The sequence below is a fragment of the Ipomoea nil genome, unplaced genomic scaffold, assembly GCF_001879475.1.
Source record: "Ipomoea nil cultivar Tokyo-kokei standard unplaced genomic scaffold, Asagao_1.1 scaffold1339, whole genome shotgun sequence".
Taxonomy (NCBI): Eukaryota; Viridiplantae; Streptophyta; class Magnoliopsida; order Solanales; family Convolvulaceae; genus Ipomoea; species Ipomoea nil.
In genome coordinates this window covers 1,446,665-1,468,890 of record NW_017617767.1, presented here as the reverse complement: position 1 = coordinate 1,468,890, position 22,226 = coordinate 1,446,665, and the positions used below count along the sequence as shown (strand labels likewise).

At 39.1% G+C, this 22,226-nt stretch overlaps 5 protein-coding genes across 8 annotated transcripts; 3 read left to right on the top strand and 2 right to left on the bottom strand.

Annotated features, from left to right (window-relative positions):
* Positions 1 to 3,156: 3,156 nt before the first annotated feature.
* Positions 3,157 to 4,811, top strand: LOC109185712 (60S ribosomal protein L35a-3). 2 transcript variants are annotated; one of them, XM_019335664.1, is made up of 5 exons: positions 3,157 to 3,291; positions 3,380 to 3,415; positions 3,515 to 3,743; positions 3,858 to 3,900; positions 4,597 to 4,751. In XM_019335664.1, the coding sequence occupies exons 1-4, from the start codon at positions 3,260 to 3,262 to the stop codon at positions 3,897 to 3,899; spliced, it is 339 nt and encodes a 112-aa protein (XP_019191209.1). In that variant the 5' UTR covers positions 3,157 to 3,259; the 3' UTR covers position 3,900; positions 4,597 to 4,751. The 2 variants fall into 2 exon arrangements, with proteins under 2 accessions (XP_019191209.1, XP_019191208.1); XM_019335663.1 differs by having other exon boundaries at positions 3,158 to 3,291; positions 4,592 to 4,811.
* Positions 4,812 to 7,752: 2,941 nt separating this feature from the next.
* On the bottom strand, positions 7,753 to 9,531 carry LOC109185711 (probable glucan endo-1,3-beta-glucosidase A6). Its single transcript, XM_019335662.1, has one exon. The coding sequence runs from the start codon at positions 9,257 to 9,259 to the stop codon at positions 8,075 to 8,077; it is 1,185 nt and encodes a 394-aa protein (XP_019191207.1). The 5' UTR covers positions 9,260 to 9,531; the 3' UTR covers positions 7,753 to 8,074.
* Positions 9,532 to 10,436: 905 nt separating this feature from the next.
* Positions 10,437 to 13,388, top strand: LOC109185708 (sedoheptulose-1,7-bisphosphatase, chloroplastic-like). Of its 2 annotated transcripts, none has more exons than XM_019335657.1 (8): positions 10,437 to 10,714; positions 11,286 to 11,408; positions 11,472 to 11,702; positions 11,785 to 11,866; positions 11,931 to 12,152; positions 12,241 to 12,341; positions 12,437 to 12,508; positions 12,652 to 13,388. In XM_019335657.1, the coding sequence occupies exons 1-8, from the start codon at positions 10,598 to 10,600 to the stop codon at positions 12,931 to 12,933; spliced, it is 1,230 nt and encodes a 409-aa protein (XP_019191202.1). In that variant the 5' UTR covers positions 10,437 to 10,597; the 3' UTR covers positions 12,934 to 13,388. The 2 variants fall into 2 exon arrangements, with proteins under 2 accessions (XP_019191202.1, XP_019191203.1); XM_019335658.1 differs by having other exon boundaries at positions 10,446 to 10,714; positions 11,517 to 11,702; positions 12,652 to 13,334.
* A 355-nt stretch (positions 13,389 to 13,743) lies between these two features.
* Positions 13,744 to 16,454, top strand: LOC109185707 (laccase-22-like). Of its 2 annotated transcripts, none has more exons than XM_019335656.1 (7): positions 13,744 to 14,061; positions 14,159 to 14,288; positions 14,364 to 14,515; positions 14,595 to 14,839; positions 14,919 to 15,047; positions 15,125 to 16,042; positions 16,122 to 16,454. In XM_019335656.1, exons 2-7 carry the CDS (start codon positions 14,187 to 14,189, stop codon positions 16,250 to 16,252), a joined length of 1,677 nt encoding a protein of 558 aa, XP_019191201.1. In that variant the 5' UTR covers positions 13,744 to 14,061; positions 14,159 to 14,186; the 3' UTR covers positions 16,253 to 16,454. The 2 variants fall into 2 exon arrangements, with proteins under 2 accessions (XP_019191201.1, XP_019191200.1); XM_019335655.1 differs by lacking the exon at positions 13,744 to 14,061 and having other exon boundaries at positions 14,117 to 14,288; positions 16,122 to 16,254; positions 16,291 to 16,454.
* Positions 16,455 to 16,776: 322 nt separating this feature from the next.
* On the bottom strand, positions 16,777 to 20,778 carry LOC109185705 (coronatine-insensitive protein 1-like). The gene is made up of 3 exons (XM_019335654.1): positions 20,021 to 20,778; positions 18,404 to 18,896; positions 16,777 to 17,819 (listed from the first exon to the last, which is right to left on the bottom strand). The coding sequence occupies exons 1-3, from the start codon at positions 20,497 to 20,499 to the stop codon at positions 17,001 to 17,003; spliced, it is 1,791 nt and encodes a 596-aa protein (XP_019191199.1). The 5' UTR covers positions 20,500 to 20,778; the 3' UTR covers positions 16,777 to 17,000.
* Between the last annotated feature and the right edge of the window lie 1,448 nt (positions 20,779 to 22,226).

Below are 22,226 nucleotides of genomic sequence, written 5' to 3'. Positions count from 1 at the left end.
ATTTTTGTATTGAGTAGAGAAGCATGATCACTTGAGAATATGATTTATTATGAAAGCATGACGAAAATGTGATATTTGAATGAGTTTTGAAGCATATTTTTGTTGATAGAAATGTAGAGAATTTGCTATGTTGCAAACCGAGTATGATATGGTATCCTTGAGAATTTTATGGAGTTTATACATGGTTTTGGAGCATGTTGTAGAGTATTTTTCATCTCACATATATCATATTTCAAAAATGCATAAGGGGCCAACGTGAGCCCAAGTATTACTTTCAAAAATCCATAAGCATGTGGTATATCATTATTTGATGCATTGAGAAGCTGTAGAGTTGTTGCATGCATGAGATTGATGCATGAGAGATATATTTATGTATTATCTATATCGGTGAGGTTTTGGAGGACCCCGTTTGGACTATGTCCTCTCTGATGATTTTATGGACATTGCGGTCCCAGTATATGTAACGCGGCGTATTCCCATGTTACGAGGTTGGAAATTTCCCGCCAGGCTTGGAATCCTAGTCAGGGGGTGTGCACGCTAAAAGTTCGATACCTGATTCCACAGAGTTTGAGCATAGAACTAAGAGAGTGGTTCGGTGGACGGGCAGAGTATTAGGTCGGCTAGACGCCGTGCCCAGATAGGTTCATTCACACTATGATGAATTTCCTACCTCGTCCATTCAAAGAGAAAGTATGAGTCATTTGGACTCTAAAAGAGAAAGAATGAGTCATTGCGACTCTAAGAAAGAAAGAAGTGAGTCATTGCGACTCTAAAGAAAGAAAGAAAGAAAGAAAGCAAGTCATTTATGACTCAATGAGACCTTCACAGAAAGTACTGTATTTTTACAACGAGTGTATGAGTATAGTATTGCACGAGATTGCATATGAGTATATTTATAGCATTGCACGAGATTGCATATGAGTATAGTATTGCACGAGATTGCATATGAGTATAGTATTGCACGAGATTGTATATGAGTATATTTATAACATTGCACGAGATTGCATATGAGTATAGTATTGCACGAGATTGCATGTGAGTAAAGTCTTGCTTGAAATTGCTTAATGAGAATGTTGATTTAAGATTGTATATCGAGCATGATTATTTTGTTACATTTGAAGTCTTGTGTATCTAGTTACATGATGAGAACTTATGAGCATGAGAATAACTTCCGTATGGTTTATTAGCATGATATTACTTGTAAGCATGAGTTGCTTGATAAGTTTGTTGTGACATTTATATGTTGAAATATCTATATTGTTAAGTCTTTTGTATCGAAGCATGCCTGTTGATATTATAGGTTGCAAGCATATAGAAGTATGTGATATGACTAAAGTTGCCTATGAGATAATTTTGTTGCATACTAATGTTATCAAATGTTTTCCAAAATATATTCTATAGTAGTTTACAAGGTTGAATATGGTTATACTTAGCTTCGTGCTAACGGCTGTTTTCCTATTTGTCTATGTGTTGCTTGTAAAACCCCTTTCAGGTGGGCCCAGTAGTGAGAAGTGATCGAGTTAGACTAGTCTTTTAGATTGAGATGTCTAAACTCTTTATGTCTTGTTTATGTCGTATCTATCGGATGTTAGACTTATGATATTTTGTTGTTTTTTGATGATGTAGAGACATCGGGTTGTGTTTATCCCCCTTATGCTTTATTTAAGTTGATGGATGGTTAGTTATTTATTGATTTTCTAGTTCTACCCTTAACATGTGCAATCACTACGGAGTGGTGGTTGTGGCGGTGACATTCCCACTAGTTATCTTATTTAAGTTATTTATCCGCTGCTTAGTTATGTTAATTATAGATTAGAATTGTAATTACGTTTTAGAAAAAGTGGGGTGTTACAAGCCCTCACAGAGGTGATGCTCGGGGAGGTGCTTATCACTAGAATGCTCGGAAGTTCTTGATCGTCACCGGTTGACCGGTGATTTTCCACGCTCGGGAAAAAGCGCACTAATCATCTGCTCGGGAAAGGTCGACATTTAAAGTGTTTTCTTTCGCAACTTGACCCGACCTCAAGCTCGGGGTCGGGGACGGGACTGACTGGGTGGTGATGAAACGCTTAATACGCTTGCGTATTCTGAAAGATCAACTACGCAGAGTAAGATGATCCAACGCTTCATATCTTTCGTTAACAGCCTGCGTCTTTTCTTTCCGCTTATCCTCCGTGCATGTAATGGACTCTGTACCCATGATTTTTCAGCCGACAAGACGTAAGTGGAAGGCATTAGTCTCGTTTCTACTTTCTTGGTTCTGCCACAAACCACCTCCAATCAAATTGCATGCATTAGAAATTTCTATTTTCTTTTCTTTTAAATTCCACCGCCACTTTCCCCCAGATTTCCTTTGCCAATTCATGCCACCACCACCCACAACGACCAGTAAAATTACGGAGTATATTTTGCTTGTCTCCCCTCTGTTTATTGCACTTCATCACCACTAACCAGAAGTAGCTCCATTTCCAGCGAAGCTTTCCTTGCTGTCTTGTTGCTGATGAAGTATTTACTTTTATTTGCTGATTGCCAAAACCCAAATCTGTGATTATGCTCAACCTCTGTCTGTTCAATGGCGATCATGAATCTTAGCACTAGGCCTTTCGATGGTGATGACGGAGTTGCGGCGGGGCAGCTTGACCCGTCACCTTTGACTTTGACCCACCGATCGGGTCCCGAACCGCTTTAACCCCGACTTAACTATAAAACAGGAACTCGGACGTATAGGGCATTCGGACCCGGGGTATATAACCTATCAAAATATATACTGCTATTTCATTTCAATACAACTACAATATCATTTTGATATAACTACAGTTTTGCTGGACAATATACACTCAAATATGTGAAATTGTTATTGAGTTTCATTTTGTATACACTACAGTTTCATTTCAATTCAATTGCAATTTCATTTGATAATATAATAAAAATAATACGTCAAAAAGTGTCAATTTAAATACACTCTAATGTCTGCCGTTTTGAACCATAGTCTATAACGTTTTGTGGACCGCGATCCACATTATAATTGCTGACATTCAGCCGTAGCCCAATTCAAATCTCTGGCCTATATTCATAAAATACTGAGTCCATGTGTTTTCCATAAAATGGGCCCAAAAGGCTTAAAGTCCAATACCAATATTACAAACACACCCCAACTTATATATACCTCTCTTCCACATTAGCATTCAACTAGGGTTTAGCTTCTTCTTCGCAGGCGCCACCGTCACTCTCCGCCGTAGCTCCCGTTCTGCAGTCAAAAATGGTTAAGGGACGTCAAGGAGAGCGCGTCAGGTTGCCGTTTCTCCTTTAACTTTACGAAAGTTCTCATTTCTAGTCTCGCATTTTGTCTTATATTTCTTTCGTACTTTTCTGCTCGCAGACTTTATATCAGAGGGACGATTCTCGGGTACAAGAGGTAATGCACCGAATTCCTGTTCTGATCTTAAATGTTTTTGGTTTTATTCTGTTCGAGAATTTTTGATTTTTGTGTGTGTGTGTGTTAATTTGGGGATAGATCGAAGTCGAACCAGTATCCAAACACTTCCCTGATTCAGATTGAGGGAGTGAACACTAAAGAGGAAGTGGATTGGTACCAGGGAAAGCGCATGGCGTATGTCTACAAGGCTAAGACCAAGAAGGGCGGGTCCCACTACCGTTGTATCTGGGGGAAGGTCTGTCGGCCACACGGCAATAGCGGCGTCGTCAGAGCGAAGTTCAAGTCCAACTTGCCGCCTAAGTCCATGGTGCGTTTCAATTGTTCGACTTGTTCAGTTTAAGCACTGATTTTGCATTGATAAGAATGTTTTGGGGCTTTCTATTTTTCTGTTGTTTATAATTTGTTTTTCCCAATTTTGTAGGGGAACAAAGTTAGGGTTTTCATGTACCCAAGCAACATATAAGGTATTCCTAACTATTTTTATCATACAATTTGTTGCTTGTTGGCATATTAAGTTCTTCTAGTTGTGAACTTGTGAAATTTGTAGCCCAGAATAATGTGCAGATAGATCAGTGAAACAACTTTTGATGAGTCTTCTGTTTATTTTTTTATTGTTTAAATGTGGGATTTGATAGTTATGGCCAAGGAGTGATGAATGTGGTTTTGATTTATTTTGGCAAATGAGCATTGTCAGGGATGCTGCAGGGACATGTAAATTCTCACAAATTGTTGTTAAAGTTGCATTTTATTAGCATATATTTATATCTGTATTGCACTTGACTGTTTGCTATGCATCAAATTGTAATCTGGCTTAGTGAAACATCATGTAATGTCATTTATGATAACATTTCGTCAGTTAGTATCTTATGTTTCATTATCTGAAATTTCCAGTCTTGATCATATTATCATTGCGTATTGTCAGCTGCTCATGCTGGCACATTATGTAGTTCACAATTCTTAAAATTTCGTACCTGGTTAAGAATAAGAATGTATGCCGGGTTAGCAACTTGAAGTAAATTGTATTTCTTATGTCTGCACCAAATTCCTTTGCTGTTCTTAAATGATGATGTGCTTTGTTCATATTTAGTTTGTGCTATCTCTAAATTTTATGGATTTGCTTGTTGTTAACCTTTAATCCTTGTACCCTGACTGCAGAGAAGAGAAGATGAAGATGAGAGTTGTAGCGGGTTTTGGAGCCTAATATTTATATAGTAGTCAAATTTGCCATGTTCTACTCTTTTTTGTTAGACAATGTTGGAGTTGTACGAATGAACATATATGGTCAAATGCAACTACTTTTGGTCATTTGACATCCTTTTTGACTGTGTTTGTGTTTTGTTCATTTGAAATCCTTATTTTCCATAGTGTTTTCTCATTTGTTCAGTGTTTTTAACTACTTCTCTTTCTTTCTGCTTGTTTTTTGGTCTCAATGGTTTATGAGAATAACCATGTTAGGGGTGTTTGGAAGGAGAGTTATTTGAGCCGCCTAGTGGGTTTCGAATTTCATCACTGTTAATCCGGAAATGAGTTTTACCAATTGTCCAATTTGTTTTGTGTATACTGTTGGAATCATCGTGTGAAGTAGAGTACAGTTTGATGTGAGCAGTAGAGTACAGTTTGATGTGAGCAACTAGACGTGATTTGTGTTTTCATGGATTTAGGGATGAGTTTATGCGTTTATGATATAGTTTGATAGAATTGGAAAATCGAAATTATAACTAAAAGGAAGCAGAAAAGAATAGGTTTAGTGTGAGATTGATCACATGAATAATTATTGTAAACTTGATTATTTAAGGAGATTTATTTAATTTTATATTTGATATAAAACTAGTAATTCACTCGTGTGGTGCATGAATTAAAAATTATACTGATAGGGAATTAGGGATTATACTTGACATATACGGGTCGGCCCGATCAACGCGTGCCCTTGCCAACGCGTGCCCTTGCCTTTGCTCGGTCAACCAGTCATCTACCCTCGTACCTGTTGGTGGGGGTCATCCAGCCCGGTCACTGCTCGCCCGAGCTTTGTCCGTCCGCCCGGTTGTCTGTCTGGCGCTCGCCGCCCAAGCGTCCCCTCCGGTGTTAGTCGATGACCGGGAGGAGTGACCGTCGGGACCCGCTGCCTACCTCGTCCGGATCAAGGGCCCCGCAGCTGTCAGGAGATGCAAGCCACGTGCATGACTGCATGTTCGCCTTCCCGGTGTTAGTCGATGACCGGGAGGAGTGACCGTCGGGACCCGCTGCCTACCTCGTCCGGATCAAGGGCCCCGCAGCTGTCAGGAGATGCAAGCCACGTGCACGACTGCATGTTCGCCTTCTTGAGACTCGATGCATGGACGCCGCGTGCCCGCCATGCCGAAAGACCGGGCCCTGTTCCATAGGCCCTCTATAAATGCTTCATTTATTGCCTTAGAGTAGGACTTTTGACCTACTTCACACATTGTACTTAGGAGGTTCCCGGTCACGTTATTTGATCGATCAACCCTTTATTCTACTGCACAATACTATGAAGGTTTAAACTACATCATATACATTCGTAAGTTAGCACAAATTAGTATAAAGTGTAAAGCATGATTAAAAAATTGATATTACAAATTATTGAATACTTTGTGGTAAATATTTGTAGTTGAAGTATAACTCATTTTACCTCAACTACAATTCAAAATTTTTAGACAGTTAACGTACAATTGGCTATGTGCATGAGATAGTGTTTGGAGGGAATTGTCATTCTTTGGAATTTGAATGACAATCTTGGATCTAATAGAATCATAGTCATTCTAGGTATTAACACCCAAATCTCGGAGTTGTTACCCGTCATTATTTTTGCTTCTACTACATGATCTTATAATTTGGTAATGACTAACCTAGTACCATTGTATAAACCAAGCGAGTGATCTATATTCTACAATAGCATTATAGGAGAACCCACCTTTAGTGTTAAACTGTTAATGCATGGTTACGAATACCCAATGTTTGCAAATCATTTAGAAACTCAAGAATGTACACATTTGCAAGGATACTATTACTTGAATCAAATTTACAAATTGCGTCGCAACTAAAATAAGTCTTGCTCTTGGCTACATGCAACTCACTCATATAATCATTTATGGAGTTAACAACATCAAGTGTTGGAGCTAGGATTGCCCAACTCTCCAAGTAGTTGTGATCATATTCACCATTCTTGAACAAATGTACTATCTACAATTGTGGCTATATAATCACCGGTAGAGGGCAATAACAGTTTATGAAAGATGTTAACATTTGCATAACCATCATTTGAATCTCCAATTTGTTTCCTGTATCTCTGATAGAAGTAATCCAGTTCGCTTAATCTTCAATTTATTGTACATTGAGAGGGTACCTAAAGATGTAAAAGTATATAATATTTTAAGAGTAATTAAATTTAAAAATTTTGTATTCGGAAGTAAAAAATAAGCACTATATATAATATAAACGAATAAATATAAATATAAAAATATATTGCTTTAAATAATATTAATTAAATCAAAACTAATTTAATTAACGGAAGATTAATAGAAAATGAATACCTTATTCGGACATATTCTAGTTGTTATATGATGGACGATGATCAAACACTGTATGGATCACGGTTCAATATGATACTTTTTATTTTTATTTTATGTTATTATCGTGAATTAATAGCGCATTATATTACAAATATGTATATTAACAAATGGATATGTATAATTAAAATGATATTTTGATGTTGGTATAGTGAAATTAGTATAGGTAAAAAATGAAACAAAAAAACGATTCCCTCCATCGAATCGGAGATTTTCTCTCCGGAAGGCTCCAATGTCAACATCAAGTCCACTCTCGAGTCTCGAGTCCCTCCTTCCTTCTTCGCCGTCAAAACCAAAGCCAAAATCAGTGACTTTGTCCGCTATGCTTTGCGGACTCCATCCACTTACGGTGAGCGAGATGTTGAGTCAGTTGGAAAGGCAGCCTAAAAATAAGGAGCGCCATATTGCGTGGCTTAAACACATTGAGCCACTATTGAATGGGGTTGGTATCTCATTTCAGGAGTCTTTTTCCTCTGTTCTTTGGATGGATGCATGCCAACAATGATGACACTGTATGTTCTATTGTAAGAAGTCATTGAATTTATTTGTACAATAGCAGTTAGGCAGGCATGATCACTTTCATGGAGACTAAGGTTAAATATATGACTTGCAATGACCAAGAAAGATTGAAGTTGAAAGATTGAAGTTTGACGATTGAAGATCAGACACAGAACTAACATTCAAGTGCTACAAAAAACACGAGTGTTACTTTCTTTAAGCCTGTCACAGAAACAAGCAACAAACTCCCCATTCATTCTCAAGACTCAATCCAGACAACTAAGTAAGGAACATGATCGAGGCTTATATGATATCTATATAAGGAAATTGTTGTTGGGATCTTCATCTCTAGGTGGAACTGCCAAGTATAGCAGCATTCTAGTTTCACACCTAGCTAGCTTGTAATATCAAATTTCTCATCACCCATAACTGTACATTGAGTGTTTATGTACTACTACTAGTGCCATCTCCTCTCAATACTTGGTTTCTCAGCTAATTCCCTTTGTGCAATTGCAATTTGTTCTTTAAAGTAAAATGTAAGGTGCAACTATGGAAGTTACATTAGCATTAGCAGTAGCAGTGAAAAGATACTTATCTCCAAAATCTGTGAGATTTTGTGATGGATGATACTCTGTGAGCCTGAGAAGTCAATCTGATACTTGAGTGTCATGTTTGGGTACATAACTCCCCAGTGCTGCCCTCTGCCATTGCCTTTCTCAGTCGTTTCATCAAACAGTTGATAGATATAAGTCTGAGCCACCCCTTGTTTCCTCAATGGAGTCCCCAGTCCTGATTTCAGGTGTGAAACCAGTCCCTTCAGGTACATCTCCGCATACAGCGGACTCGCATCCGGCATTGCTCCAGTTTGTTGATTGCTGCCGGCTTCGGAGCTAGGCCACCCGGTCTCCGTCACGATGATGGGGATATCCTCGTGGCCGGAAACCGTCATTGCCGTAATGACCGCGTCCACCATCATGTCGAACAGGTTGTGGTACCGGACTCCGGTGATGTCGTCATCGCGGAAGTTGAATGCTCCTTCGCGGAACAGAGCGAAGCCGGCGGTGATCTCCGCGTGGAACTTGTAGACGCTGTAGGGATAGAGGTTGACGAGGAAGGAGGAGTTGGTGTCCTCCAGGAACTGGAGCAGCGGTCTCATGATGATCGAGTTCACCGGCTCCTGGAACTCGCCGGACGAGGGCGGAAACGCCTGCGTGACGACGTTGATGAAGGAGAACGTGGTGGAGACGGATATCCAGTGGATACCTAAATCGCGGAGAGCGAAACGGAGGTTTCGCAGGGCGGAGACGAGGTAGGTGGAAGGATCGGAAGCATCGGTAGAGGCGGAGGAGATGACGTCAACTCCGACGGAAATGAGAGTGATGCGGGAGCGAGGATGGAAAGGGAGGACATGGTCGTAGAGCCAGAGCGTGGCGGAGCTGCGATTTCTGGCGAAGGAGGGAACCAAATAGTTGGGGACGGAGAGGAGGAGGGAGATGTTGGTGTATGAAAAGGCGCGGACGGCGGCGGGGGTAGGGTTAACGAGGCGGACGGCGGCGACGTTGAGAGAAGTGAGATAATTCGCCACCTGTTCCGGCGGCGGAAGGCCTGGAGAAGGAGTGTAGGTGAATCCGATAGCAGTGGTGGTCGGGGCGGCGGCTGAGGCGCGGTGGCTCTGGAAGCATAGTGAGAGAACGATGATGAGAGAGAAAACGAAAAGCCTTAGAGAGAGAAGGAAACGCATTTTGTATTGCTTTCTCTGCTCTGTAAAGAGAGAGGTTTTAGCAGTTATGGAGGTTTATCGTGGGAGCTCTGAATTCTGAAAAGTTGAAAGCGAGTTAACTCAGTCCTGACTCTAGAGCTTAGGCGCACGCAAGCAGCGCATTTTAGCATAACCTCTGTGAAATGCTCATTGCTCAGTTAGTTTGGTTAGTTATTTTTCTTTCGGTGTTTCGAGGTGCAGGCTGTACTGCTGAACCCGAGATTAGGTGCCAATAAAATGACTCCACGTCAGCGAAGCTGTTTCTCCATTCTCACGTGATGAAAAGCCTTCTTAAATTCGCGCCAAATATTTGGCCACTTGAACTCTTTCTTGGGCTTGCTTGAGATATACTATGGGCTCTTACTTTTAATGGGCCAACATTTCTTTACAAACTTTCATATATATACTCATGGAAACAAATTACGGACCAGAATCCATCTTGTAAGGTGAACCTTAGTATAAAATAACATTTAAATTATGTGTGTGCAGTTAACATATTATGTACTTATATAAACTTATAAATAAATAGAATGCACATAATTTAAATGTCGTTTTGGATTAAAATCTACACTACAAAGTAAGCACTGGTCCATGGTATAAGAATGGACTCTTGGACATCAACCAATTTTCTAGATGGAAAATGTATTTTCCCCATCCAGGTCTTCCATATTTTTCGACTTGCGTCACACTCACAAAATTTGATTTTTGTTCAGAAGAAATTCTAAAATAAGTCTTCACTTCGGTAAGATGATTTCACACAAATTTTTGTGTAACTTTTTTTTTTTTTTTTTTGAAAACAAAAAATAAATTTCAATTAAGCAAGATCTCGACAAAATCAACAGTAAAAAGAGAGAAGTGACAAGCCACTTTCCACAGCCAAGTTTTTTGTGTAACTTAAAATGTTATGTTTGATAAACTCTTTTTAATCTCGTATTTAATAAAAGAAGAGATACACCTTCATGAACTTTAGAAGAGGTACATGAATAAATAGTATCTCCAATTCCAAAAACGTAGTAATATTATATGAAGCAAATTGGTGAATACAAACAAAATAGAGAGGTGAGGGGTAGCTTAGGGATCACATATTCTTGTTTAGAAGCAGTAGTGCAGTGTCTGAGTCTTACAAATGAGAGATGCTAAACAGTTGTCTCCCTCCTCCATACAAATATATAATAAGCCTATCTATATATACAAATCACAACCCCACCTTTAACTGCCTATCAGACCAGTTGCCACCCTCAAACTTTTCTTCTTAACTCACCAACATCAACACATACAACTTCTTCTTCTTCTGGAATTGAGTGTCCACAAACACAAATCATGGAGACTGGTATCACATGCTTTGCACGTGCAGCTCTCCTCCCAAATGTCACCTCTCAACATTCATCTTCACTAGCTACTCCAGGCTGGTCCATTTCTCCATCTTTCAGCACCAAGGTATGTATGTATATATGTATGTATATATGTGGCCCTGTTTCGTAAATAATGAATGTTAGCTGATTGGGTTAGAGGGTATGACTAGTTGATAACATTAGTTGATTATAGAAAGATGTTTGGTAAATTAGCTGTTAGCTTATAGCTGTTTGGTATAATTTCTTTTCTCAAAAAACTAATTGAAACAGTTGCTTTGTGTAGCTTTTTGAATTTTAGCATTTTGATGTTACAAAAACTGATTAACCAAACACCTATATTGATTTTTTAACCAAGTCAAACTGCTAATAGTGGTCAAATAAGTTAAAATTTGCTGATAAGCTAACTATTTTACCAAACAGGTTATGTATGTATGTATGTGTTACTCTCTAGCATAATTTCTTCAAGAATCCTGCCATCTTAATTATCTGCATGGATGGTATAATTGAGATGAATGAAAGATTAGAATCCAACATGAATCTACCTAGTTATATACATCTTTCTGCACATGGGAACTACAAGAAGGGGAGAAAATGAAAGAATCTTTAATGTAAAGATAATTGTATATATGTTGACATTCACAAAACTGTTATGGCAGAGTTTAAAGAGTTCGTTATTCGGGGAATCATTGCGCGTTTTGCCCAAATCTTCACTAAATGTTGTGAAGACAAGGAAACACTCTTCTTCCCCAGTGACCAAGTGTGAGATAGGTGACAGCCTGGTGAGTCAGATCATATACATATATATATATATATAAATGTTAATTAGTTGATGCCATGTGAAGAAGAATGAGGTGACAGATGGAGAGAATTTGGTTTTTTATTTTAAGGAAGAATTTCTTACAAAGTCGACATCGGACAAGGGGCTGATCAGCCTGATGATATGCATGGGAGAGGCAATAAGAACAATTGCATTTAAAGTCAGAACAGCTTCTTGTGGAGGAACAGCCTGTGTCAATTCTTTCGGAGATGAACAGCTTGCTGTTGATTTGCTGGCTAATAAGCTCCTATTCGAGGTTTCTAGACTTCATATTTCATTAATCGTTATGATCTTTGGAACCATTTTATTACTAATTGTGTTTTCTTGTGGATATCTAGGCTTTGACTTACTCGCATTTCTGCAAATATGCCTGTTCTGAAGAAGTCCCCGAGCTCCAAGATATGGGAGGCCCAACTGAGGGTAAGTGTTTCTGAACTGATAATTTACTGCAAAAATGTGGTGCTAATTGGGTTAATTTGAACAGGAGGATTTAGTGTTGCGTTTGATCCACTTGATGGTTCCAGTATTGTGGACACTAACTTCACTGTGGGAACCATCTTTGGCGTTTGGCCCGGGGATAAGCTAACCGGAGTTACAGGGAGAGATCAGGTAGCAGCAGCCATGGGGATATTCGGGCCTCGTACTACATACGTTCTGGCTCTTAAAGATGTCCCTGGAACACATGAATTCCTCCTTCTCGACGAAGGTTGATCAATATACTGTTCTTTTCACCATTTGCTTCATAGAGTTGAACGAAAACTTTTTCCTAATGATCGATCGTATTGGGTGACCAGGAAAATGGCAGCTTGTAAAAGACACAACCGAAATTGGAGAAGGCAAAATGTTCTCCCCGGGGAACTTGAGAGCCACATTTGACAATGCTGACTATGCTAAGGTTTTTTCACTTTGTCCTATGTTATTTCTTGGCTATATATGAGTGTTCCTTTCATTAGTTTGAACTGAAATCGTTTCTTGTGACTGTGATAACAGCTAATTGACTACTATGTTAGGGAGAAGTACACCCTGAGATACACCGGAGGAATGGTGCCTGATGTAAACCAGGTGTGTTTTATCTTCAAAATTTCTAAATAAGTCTGGCGTAAGCTGGGAAACCTAATGTATCAAAACAAGAAATTTTTTTCTAAGTAAGAATACGCACTTATGAGATTATGAAACTGATAAAATGAATGGTGTCAAATGTGCAGATCATTGTGAAAGAGAAGGGAATTTTCACAAATGTGGTATCCCCATCAGCCAAGGCCAAGTTGAGGCTGCTCTTCGAGGTGGCTCCATTGGGGTTCTTGATTGAGAAAGCCGGGGGGTATAGCAGTGACGGGGAAAAGTCTGTGCTTGACAAGGTGATCACTAATCTTGACGACAGGACTCAAGTGGCTTATGGTTCCAAGAACGAGATTATCCGATTCGAGGAGACACTCTATGGATCCTCCAGGCTTAAGGCTGCTGAGCCAGTTGGAGCTGCCGCTTAAGTTAAGCATGACTGTCCGAGCCATTTCGCCCTCGTAACGTTTTGGTTTGTTTGTAAAACAACATTTACCTCAATGCTTTTGATTTGGAGTACCTACAGTGGTAGCACATAGTCACAGGGTTCTAGATTCTGCTGAAATAAAGAATCGAGCCATTTATTTATGGTGTTTTTTGTTTTCTTCTTCTTCTTCTTCTTCTGGGATAAATTAATCCAATGAAGTCTTTTCTTGATCTTCTCTACCCAAGAAAACAATTTTGGATGGACAAGTATGCTCTGCTGCTTCTAGATGCCACCTAGAATTTAGCCTTCTGGAAATGTATTATGTTCTTAATGAATGGTTAAGATCAGCAAACCAATTGTATTCTAGCTTCTTTTGCTTTATCAGGAAAGTGTATAATGGTATGACTTGGCACCAGCCAAAATGGGCTAAAAGTCTAAAACCTTAAAATCTGATTTGTACAAATAACTTAGTACTAATCAGGTTCCTATGATATGATCTGTCTGGATGTTAAACCAGCAAGATGAAAGTTAAACTTTTTCTTAACTTCTGATTATGATTATGTATATACAGTTCACTCTACTCACACTGCTCAGGAATAGTCTCAAATGCGCCATCTAAAGTTCTGAGTCAAGCGTGGGACAAAATGTCTAGGACAATCCCCGTCAAGTTGGTCAGACTGTTGACTTTACAATTACAAGTTCAACTCCCAGCGAAAGTGACTTATTGGCCTTATTGGTTTGAGCTAGTCAGCTCTGGGCAACCTACACTGGTTTACCTCCTTGTAGTCCTTTGCCAGCTAGGGTCAGTGCACACCCTCGGGTAGTAGCTACGAGTTTCCCTCGTCACTCAAAAAAAAAAAAAAAAAAAAGAATTCATGATCCAAAAAAACTTATACAGTTATGGTTAAAATGAATGTGAGGAATCATACATATTCTGATGCTTCATGAGTGTAGAGACAAGACAAATTAAGGTTAGAAGTAGGTTTCAAAGGAGCCTGGGATTCTCACATCTGTTGCAGTCAATGGGGACTTGTGTATTTGGAGAAATATACTCCCAAGCTTTATGTAAAATTGAAGATAACTCTAGAGTGTGAAATTGCATGGATGCTACCTTTACTCACCTAACCAGGTAAAATGACATTCCATCAATATATCATTGCATCTCCATCCCTCTATATCAATGCTTCTGAATTCGCTTATTCGGGTATGCTTTGGGTGCAAGATAGATCGTAGAAGCCAAGGGAAAGAGGAGCAATGGCGAGTCAGGTGCTTGCTATAGTGCTAGTGGTGGTAGTTGCTGCTGCTTGCACCTTCCCTGTCTCTGTCGAGTCCATGATTCGCCATTACAAGTTCACTGTAAGTACCTGAAAAAAGCAGAAAATGGTTCAGATAAAAGTGTTGTGATGAGCATATGTTAATCTGACGGTGCAGGTGGAGATGAAGAACACATCAAGATTGTGCGCGAGCAAGCCTATTGTGGTGGTGAATGGGAAGTTCCCGGGGCCTGTTCTGTATGCCAGAGAAGGCGATACAGTGGTCGTGAGAGTGGCTAACCATGTCCAAGAAAATGTTTCGATTCACTGGTATGAAACCATCCCTTTCTGGCTTTCTGCATCTTATGAATTCAAGAAAAAAAGGTTGTCTTTTCATGTTAATCTGTAGGCATGGAGTAAAGCAGTTTCGAACCGGGTGGTCAGATGGACCGGCATATATAACACAGTGCCCAATACAGCCAGGCCAAAGCTATCTGTACAACTTCACCCTTACAGGCCAGAGAGGCACTCTTCTGTGGCATTCACACATCAATTGGCAAAGGGCTACAGTTCATGGTGCCATTGTCATCTTGCCTAAGCTCGGTGTTCCTTATCCGTTCCCTAAGCCAGACAAGGAAGAAATCATAGTATTAGGTAAGGCCCTTTTGTAGTTTCGCGGTTTCTGTCTGTCATCTAGCAACAACGATCGATCAGTCGTTTCTATGGATGGTAGGAGAATGGTGGAATTCGAATGTCGAAGATGTGATCAACCATGCAATGCAGTTAGGGATTCCTCCAAATGTATCAGATGCTCACACTATTAATGGCCTCCCTGGACCAACTCCAACCTGTTCTTCAAAGGGTACTGAGATTCTTGATTTTTTTTGCAAGAAAAGAGATCTCTAACTCAGATTTGAAGACTAAAACTGGTTTATGCAGGGTATAATCTGGAAGTGGAGAGTGGGAAAACATACTTGTTGCGGGTGGTTAATGCAGCACTGAACGAGGAGCTGTTTTTCAAGATTGCAGGGCACAGGTTGAGGGTAGTTGAGGTTGATGCTACTTACGTTAAGCCCTTTGAGACAGACACCATTTTCGTCGGTCCAGGCCAGACCACGAATGCACTCCTGACTGCAGACCAGAAGGCGGGCAAATACCAGATAGCGATCTCGCCTTTCATGGACACCATAGTAGCCACTGACAACCAAACTGCGACGGCTACTTTAAGTTACAAAGGGACTCACCTGTTAGCCTCTACTGCCCTCACAATCATGCCCCTACAAAACGCCACGCCAGTGACAACTACTTTCACGGACTCCCTCAGAAGCCTGAACTCGAGACTGTACCCTGCAAACGTCCCGCTGAGTGTTGACCATTCTCTGGTTTTCGCGATTGGTGTTGGTGTCAATCCATGCCCTGCTTGCTCCAGTGGATCCCGGGTCGTTGCAGATATCAACAACGTCAGCTTTGTCATGCCTACTACACCTCTCCTTCAAGCTCATTACTATAACATAAGTGGAGTTTTCACAGATGATTTTCCCGGAAAGCCTCGAATTCCTTTCAACTACACGGGCACTCCACCAGCAAATATGCAGACACAGAATGGCACAAAGGTTTACAGATTGGGGTTTAACTCGACTGTTCAGATTGTGATCCAAGGCACTTCTATTATTGCACCAGAAAGCCATCCAACCCATTTGCATGGTTTCAATTTCTATGTTGTTGGAAAAGGACTCGGAAACTTTGATCCCCAAAACGACCCCAAGAAATTCAATCTGATTGACCCTGTCGAAAGGAACACAGTCAGCGTACCTACAGCTGGCTGGACTGCCATCAGATTCAGAGCAGATAATCCAGGCATGTTTTCCAAATCACAAAACTATTTGTTTTCACACTCGAGTCGGGCAAAATTCTAACTTGTATGTATTTGTTTCAGGTGTTTGGTTTATGCATTGTCATCTGGAAATCCATACAACATGGGGACTAAAGATGGCATTTTTGGTGGAAAATGGTAAGGGCCCCAATGAATCCATCCTTCCTCCTCCAAGTGACCTGCCCAAGTGCTGATGATGAGTTCAGACAGATAAATTGATTGATTGTGGTGGGGGTGTGTTCATATAATCATATCCAAGAAACATACAGATATGCTGGATTCCTGTATATGATTTTCTGATTTGATTGTATTCTGGACTGCCAAATGTGTATAGCAGATTCTTTTTAATTGAAATGTTATGTTGTTGATACATAATGAAATGGAAACTAGCCACAAGTCATGCTGGAATACACACAACACATTTCATAAGAGCCTCTCATTTCAGGGGCATTTGGCTCTATTCAGCGAAAAACGAAAAAGAAACAGCACAGGTTGTGTAAAGAGGCCAACTCAAAAGATCCAAAGCATCAAATATCAATCAATATTATGATCTAAAGGAGAACATCTAGAAATAGAAAAACAAAAACCCAAGTCATACAAAACCTCAAAATATCAGTCCAGATCACTCAGCTTCTGTCAGTATGACATTCAGAATTGCAGATGGAAACCCTGTCTAATGACATATCAGGTAAGATGCACAACTCAAATACAGGACAGGTTATGAGGAAAGAACAAAGTTTTGCTATTTTTTCTGGATTACTAATGAGCAATGATTTATTACACAGTGTAAGTCTAGTGAAAACTCAACATCAATGTGGAATAACCTCTCAAGAAAAAGAAAAAAAAAAAAAAAAAAAAGTATGGACAAGCACCTAGCAGAAGTGTGTAACCCAAAAGGAAAAAGAGTGTAAAGTGGTAAACGGCAGCCTATATTTACAAAACCTACTCAGCAAGAACTGTGTTTGGAGTCAAACAAATGACAGTTTTTGGAAAATCTGTTCTTCGTCCTGCAAGTGAATAATAACAGAGTATATGGGCGGGGTGATCAGTGACTACAGTTTGACCGTCATGATCAGTGGCAATAACTCGTCTTGCAGGGATCAGTTCAATATTCCAGAAAGGGCGTGCCATGATTGACAGATCCCGTCCAGTTTGAGATGGCCGAAATCCTTGTACCCACAAATATCTGAGAGATCTCAGCTGCAAGGCAGCCATAGCCAGTGCACGTTCACTGAAGCAACAACCCCTTACTTCAAGTTTTTGAAGGCTTGGGCACCCACTTGAGAACTGCAGAAGACCATTGTCAGATTCCCCTACATATCCAAGAAGCATCCACCTCACATTTGGGCTGTACTGCCCAATATATTTGAGACCTTCATCTGTTAGTCCCCCAGGTCGAAGATACAAAGCGAACCTTCTAAGTCCATGGCAACCTCTTAACAAAGACCGGACTCCTTTATCAACTGGAAGGTCTGTTATCCTTTCTTCTCGATCAAGCAACACCAAACGAAAATCACACAGGGATTTCATGTACTTCCCAATATAATCAAAAGCTTCATTGGTGATATCAGAAACATATACGGCCAAGTACTCTAATTCAAGGCATCCCTGGGCCAAAGCAATTAGTCCTGTCTGTGAAACTGAGCCTTCTTCATCCTCCATTTCTTGTTCATCAGCTCCTCGCTCAACCCTAAGCCTCTTTAACCTCTTGCAAAAGCGGGCAAGAACTTCTAATCCTCGATCTCCAATTACATTCCTTGTCTGTTCATTAAGTGCATTGTAAAAGGAAAAACCATATTAAATCACAGAACAATTCTCAAAGTTTTTTCTCCATCTTTAAGTCTTTCTAAGACTCTAGAGGAGGAATTTAGTAATCCAATGCAACAGTATGAATTAGCAATGAACTGAATGAAGTGCTTAACTGTCTAGGCTCAAAAATGTTTTTACTCTGAAGAAGATAATTCCATTTTTAGCATTAGATTCACAAATAGTCTATGAAAAATCATAAAAGCATAATAAAGTAGTATACATGAAGGATGAGTGCATGAAGGCCATGTGTATGGATAGTTGAGGATCCAAGCAACATAAAATTGAATTCAATTTTTAAAAAAAAAAAAAAAAAAGTTTAGAAGGGTTTCCATCTGATCCTTCGTAGAAAAATTGTCTAGAGAACACTACAATGAGTTTAATAAAGCAAATTGTTGCATATGAAAGAATGAGTGTGATGTGGTATTCATCATTGAAAACTATCACCTAGAAAAAAAAAAAAAAAAAGATGTAAAATGCTGATTCTTTCAAAAGAAGACAGAAAACAAGACAGGAAAAGCTTAAAAGATTTAACTAACCTCTAGAACTTCCAAGTTTATGCACTTCTCTAGTAAGAAGCAATGACTTTCTGTGTCAAGAAGTGCATAAAGGAGATCCAATCTTCTAAGACGACAAGTGATAGGGAAGAGAATTGGCATTTCATTTTTCCCCAAGTAAGTTAGGCCCAGAGAGCATAATCGTGGAGGAAATGATACAAGTTGCTCATTATAGCCATTTTCACCAACAGGTTCTTGTTGTTCACTAAATGAACCACCCCCAAATTCCTCCAATGAAGTTGCGGCTCGAAAGAAACCAAAAAGACTTGACATATCACATTCAGAAATTTTCATTGATACGAGGTGTGGACAATTCCTGGCTATCAATTCAATGTCCTCAGCTTTGACTTCGGTGAGCTCTGTCATGTAAAAATTCAAATTCTCAAGAACTGTATTTTTTGTGGCAAGTTCATGCAGCCACTCTCCATCCTTCTCAGATATAGTGCTTTCTTCAAGAACCAATGTTTTTAGGTTCCTATAGAAATGAAAAAATAACATGGTAAGTCATTTTAGATTTTTGGACTTTCCAGTAATCCAGGATATCTAAAACATATAGATACTCCAACCACATTATTTGGCCACATTAAAGCCGATAAAATAGAATTCAACAAAGAGAACAAGGAACAAAATCTTCATCTAGTTCATCCAAAGTCAAATTGCTTGCAGGGTTTAAAAATTCTGAAACTATCAGGGTTACATAAATGTCCAAGCAGGGTTCACAGTTTCAAAAAAAATTTGCCATTTATACCAATTTATGAAAAGAAAAGTGAAAATTAGCATAGTTTAAGTACACTCTGCCTCAAAAAATGATAGAATTGAATAGGCAATCTAGTTAAATATGAGGTAGCAAAAGAGTAGCTAAAGATGGAAAACAACCAGTAATAATATATCAGGTCAGTAAAAAACCATCCTGTTCACTCACCACAAAAGTCTTAAGGAATTTGTTATGCAAAATATAGCAAACTCTGCTAAATAGATGATATTGACATTTAGACTGGCTTAACAATATGAAGGACATTGTTATAAGAAAATCGCCATAACCATAGTTCAGAATTCAGCTAATACACATGGATATATGTATGTATTCAGTCCAATGCCATGTCATGAAAATCTTTGATGCTTTGAAACGTGTATAATAAAAGAGTTTACTCGGCAACAGTAGTGTGACAATTATGTCCAAAGTGGACAGATCCCTTGTCCGCACCGGCATTTTGCCTTGTCAGCTAAGCCACTAAGTTACCGTAATTTACATTTTTTCATGTGTGCTGGCGGGCCGGGACGTGAGGCCCTTAGTGGGAAAAGAATTCAGCAAATACACATGGATATATGTATGTATACACTTCCCAATGCAATGTCATGAAAATCTTTGATGCTTTGAAACATGTATAATAAAAGAGTTTATTATGTAGCCACAAATAAGCAATAATTGAAGAAATCACTTCATAGGTAAGAAAGAAGGAATTATCCCCCTTTCAAAACAAGTCTTGATCATTTTACCTAAAATCCCACAGCCTTAAAAAGAGTATTATTTACTTGAACACTAAAGAAGCAATGATTATTCATAGTAAATGTAATGATAATTCATCAATTTTATTTTACCTGCAGGAACGGGTAATATGAAAGAGGCCATCCGTGGAAAATCCGGAGCACTTGTCGAGCTTGAGAACCTGAAGAACCTTACCGCGCGTACGAGCCAGAAGCTCTAGATCGGAATCCTTAACAATCATCCGGCGGAAGTGGAGCGCCTTCAATTGTCCAAAAGAGCGCGCGATTTCTTCGACCCAGGGAGTGACGTAGCCGCCCCAATCCTCGGGGATGAGGTTGAACATTGCGGCGCGTGGCTTTCCCTTGAGCTTGAGCGACTCCAGGTGGGGGAAACGGCGGGAGAGCTGCTCCGGCGCGGCGGTGTAGCAGAGCGCCATGGTCACGTGCTTCCTGGTGATGGCGTCGATGTCGTACCAACTCTTGCACACCAGCGACACCGAGTCCCTGTCGCGCGATTCCTGTATGTAAGGTATCACTCGATCCCAAACCGTGTCGTACGCGCCGTTCATCCTCGTCTGGTCCCTCTCCTCCATGCTCGGCAACAACGAACAACTAAAGAAAATGAAAAAAAAAATTCAGTATCTCTGCGAACAGGAGTTGAGGAGCTGTGGCGGAGACGGATCGGAAGCCGGCGGTGGGGAAGCGGAGGAGTAAGGCGGCGACGGCGGGTGAAAGGAGCGGCGGTGGGGAAGCGGAGGAGTAAGGCGGCGACGGGGGGTGAAAGGAGCGGCGGAGGAGAAAGACAAGAGAGATGCTAAAAGGTGAGGGGGGAGTTGAGGAATTTGAGAGCATAAAACTGTAGGAGCATAGGATGAGGGCCACGTGGCAATCGGGGATTGATTAATGTTAGGGAGATTCAATTAACTGGAAAGCAGGAGATTCTTCACTCACTTTTTACTCCCAACTTCTACTATTATCCTTGTTTGCCACATCATGCCATTATAAAAAAGACATTAAAAAAATTAAACTTAATTATAATTTTTAAATACAAAAATCATGTTACATTTACATGACCATTTCAAGTTTAGTACACCCTAAATTTATAAAATTTGTTAATAAATAGACTTTTATTATTTTTTTTTTGAATACTACTGACTCTATTATAATGTAATATCTGTTCATAATTTCTTTCTCAACCTATTGAAGACAAAGAAATTTTTCTTAATTAATTTAGGTAAAATCCCCTCACTTATAATTCAAAGCATTTAGTGGGGAGGTAAATTCTATAATAAGATTTATCATAAAGAATATATCAACAAATAAATTAAAACAATAAAAGCTTTTGACATTTTTAGCAAGAATAAAGATGCAAGAATCCAATTCAAGTTGCAAAATTACATGCCCAACTTTAATGTAATTCATCAAGTGAAATGAATGTGATCATTTTTAATTCAACAATTTGAAACAGTTGATAAATATACCACTAAATCACTAATGTAATTACAATAGTATAAATAGTTTGATTGTTTTAGACAAACTGACAAAAGTTTCAGGTCTCAACATAGTGAAATTACAACTTTATCTTTAAGTTGGATTGTTAGGCAACAATCTAATAACAAAAGATTAAATTTGAAGCCCTCGTTACATAATTGAACTAGTTAACAAACTCAAACTAATTAATTTCAAAAGTTTTAGTTAGCTAATAATCACAAAGTGCAAAGTTCGAATCTCACCAAAGATATTAAAAAAAATAAAGAGTTTACACTGATGGTAAATGATATAATAGAGGGTATAGAGGGTAAAGTATGAAAATAAAAAAAAAAATACTAATAGAGAATAAAGTATGAAAAATGAAAAAAAAAATATTAGAACAAAATAATATGAACCATTCATTATACTTTTTAGTTTTCTTTAAGGACCTAACTTTGTAGATATAGATATAGCACGACATATAATCAATAATATTGTATGTAGGACCCTTAGAGTTGGAGATTTAGCCTTTTGGGATAAGATATAGCACGACATATAATCAATAATATTGTATTTTCAAACGAAAAGCTTCTAGAATAAAATATGTAGAGTAGGTTTTAAGTAAACAAGGAAGTTATTCAACATTTTTTTTCCACACAAAAAAAAAAAAAAAAAAAAAAAACAAAAGATGACAAGGATCGGAAGTATAATTGTCAAGTGATTCGACTCATGGTGTCCCATTAACACGCAATAATTACCCAATTAAATTGATAAATGGAATTTTGTAAAACAAATTAATTATTTATGTTAAATCTTTAATATAAAAATATCATATACTCCATACAATTTT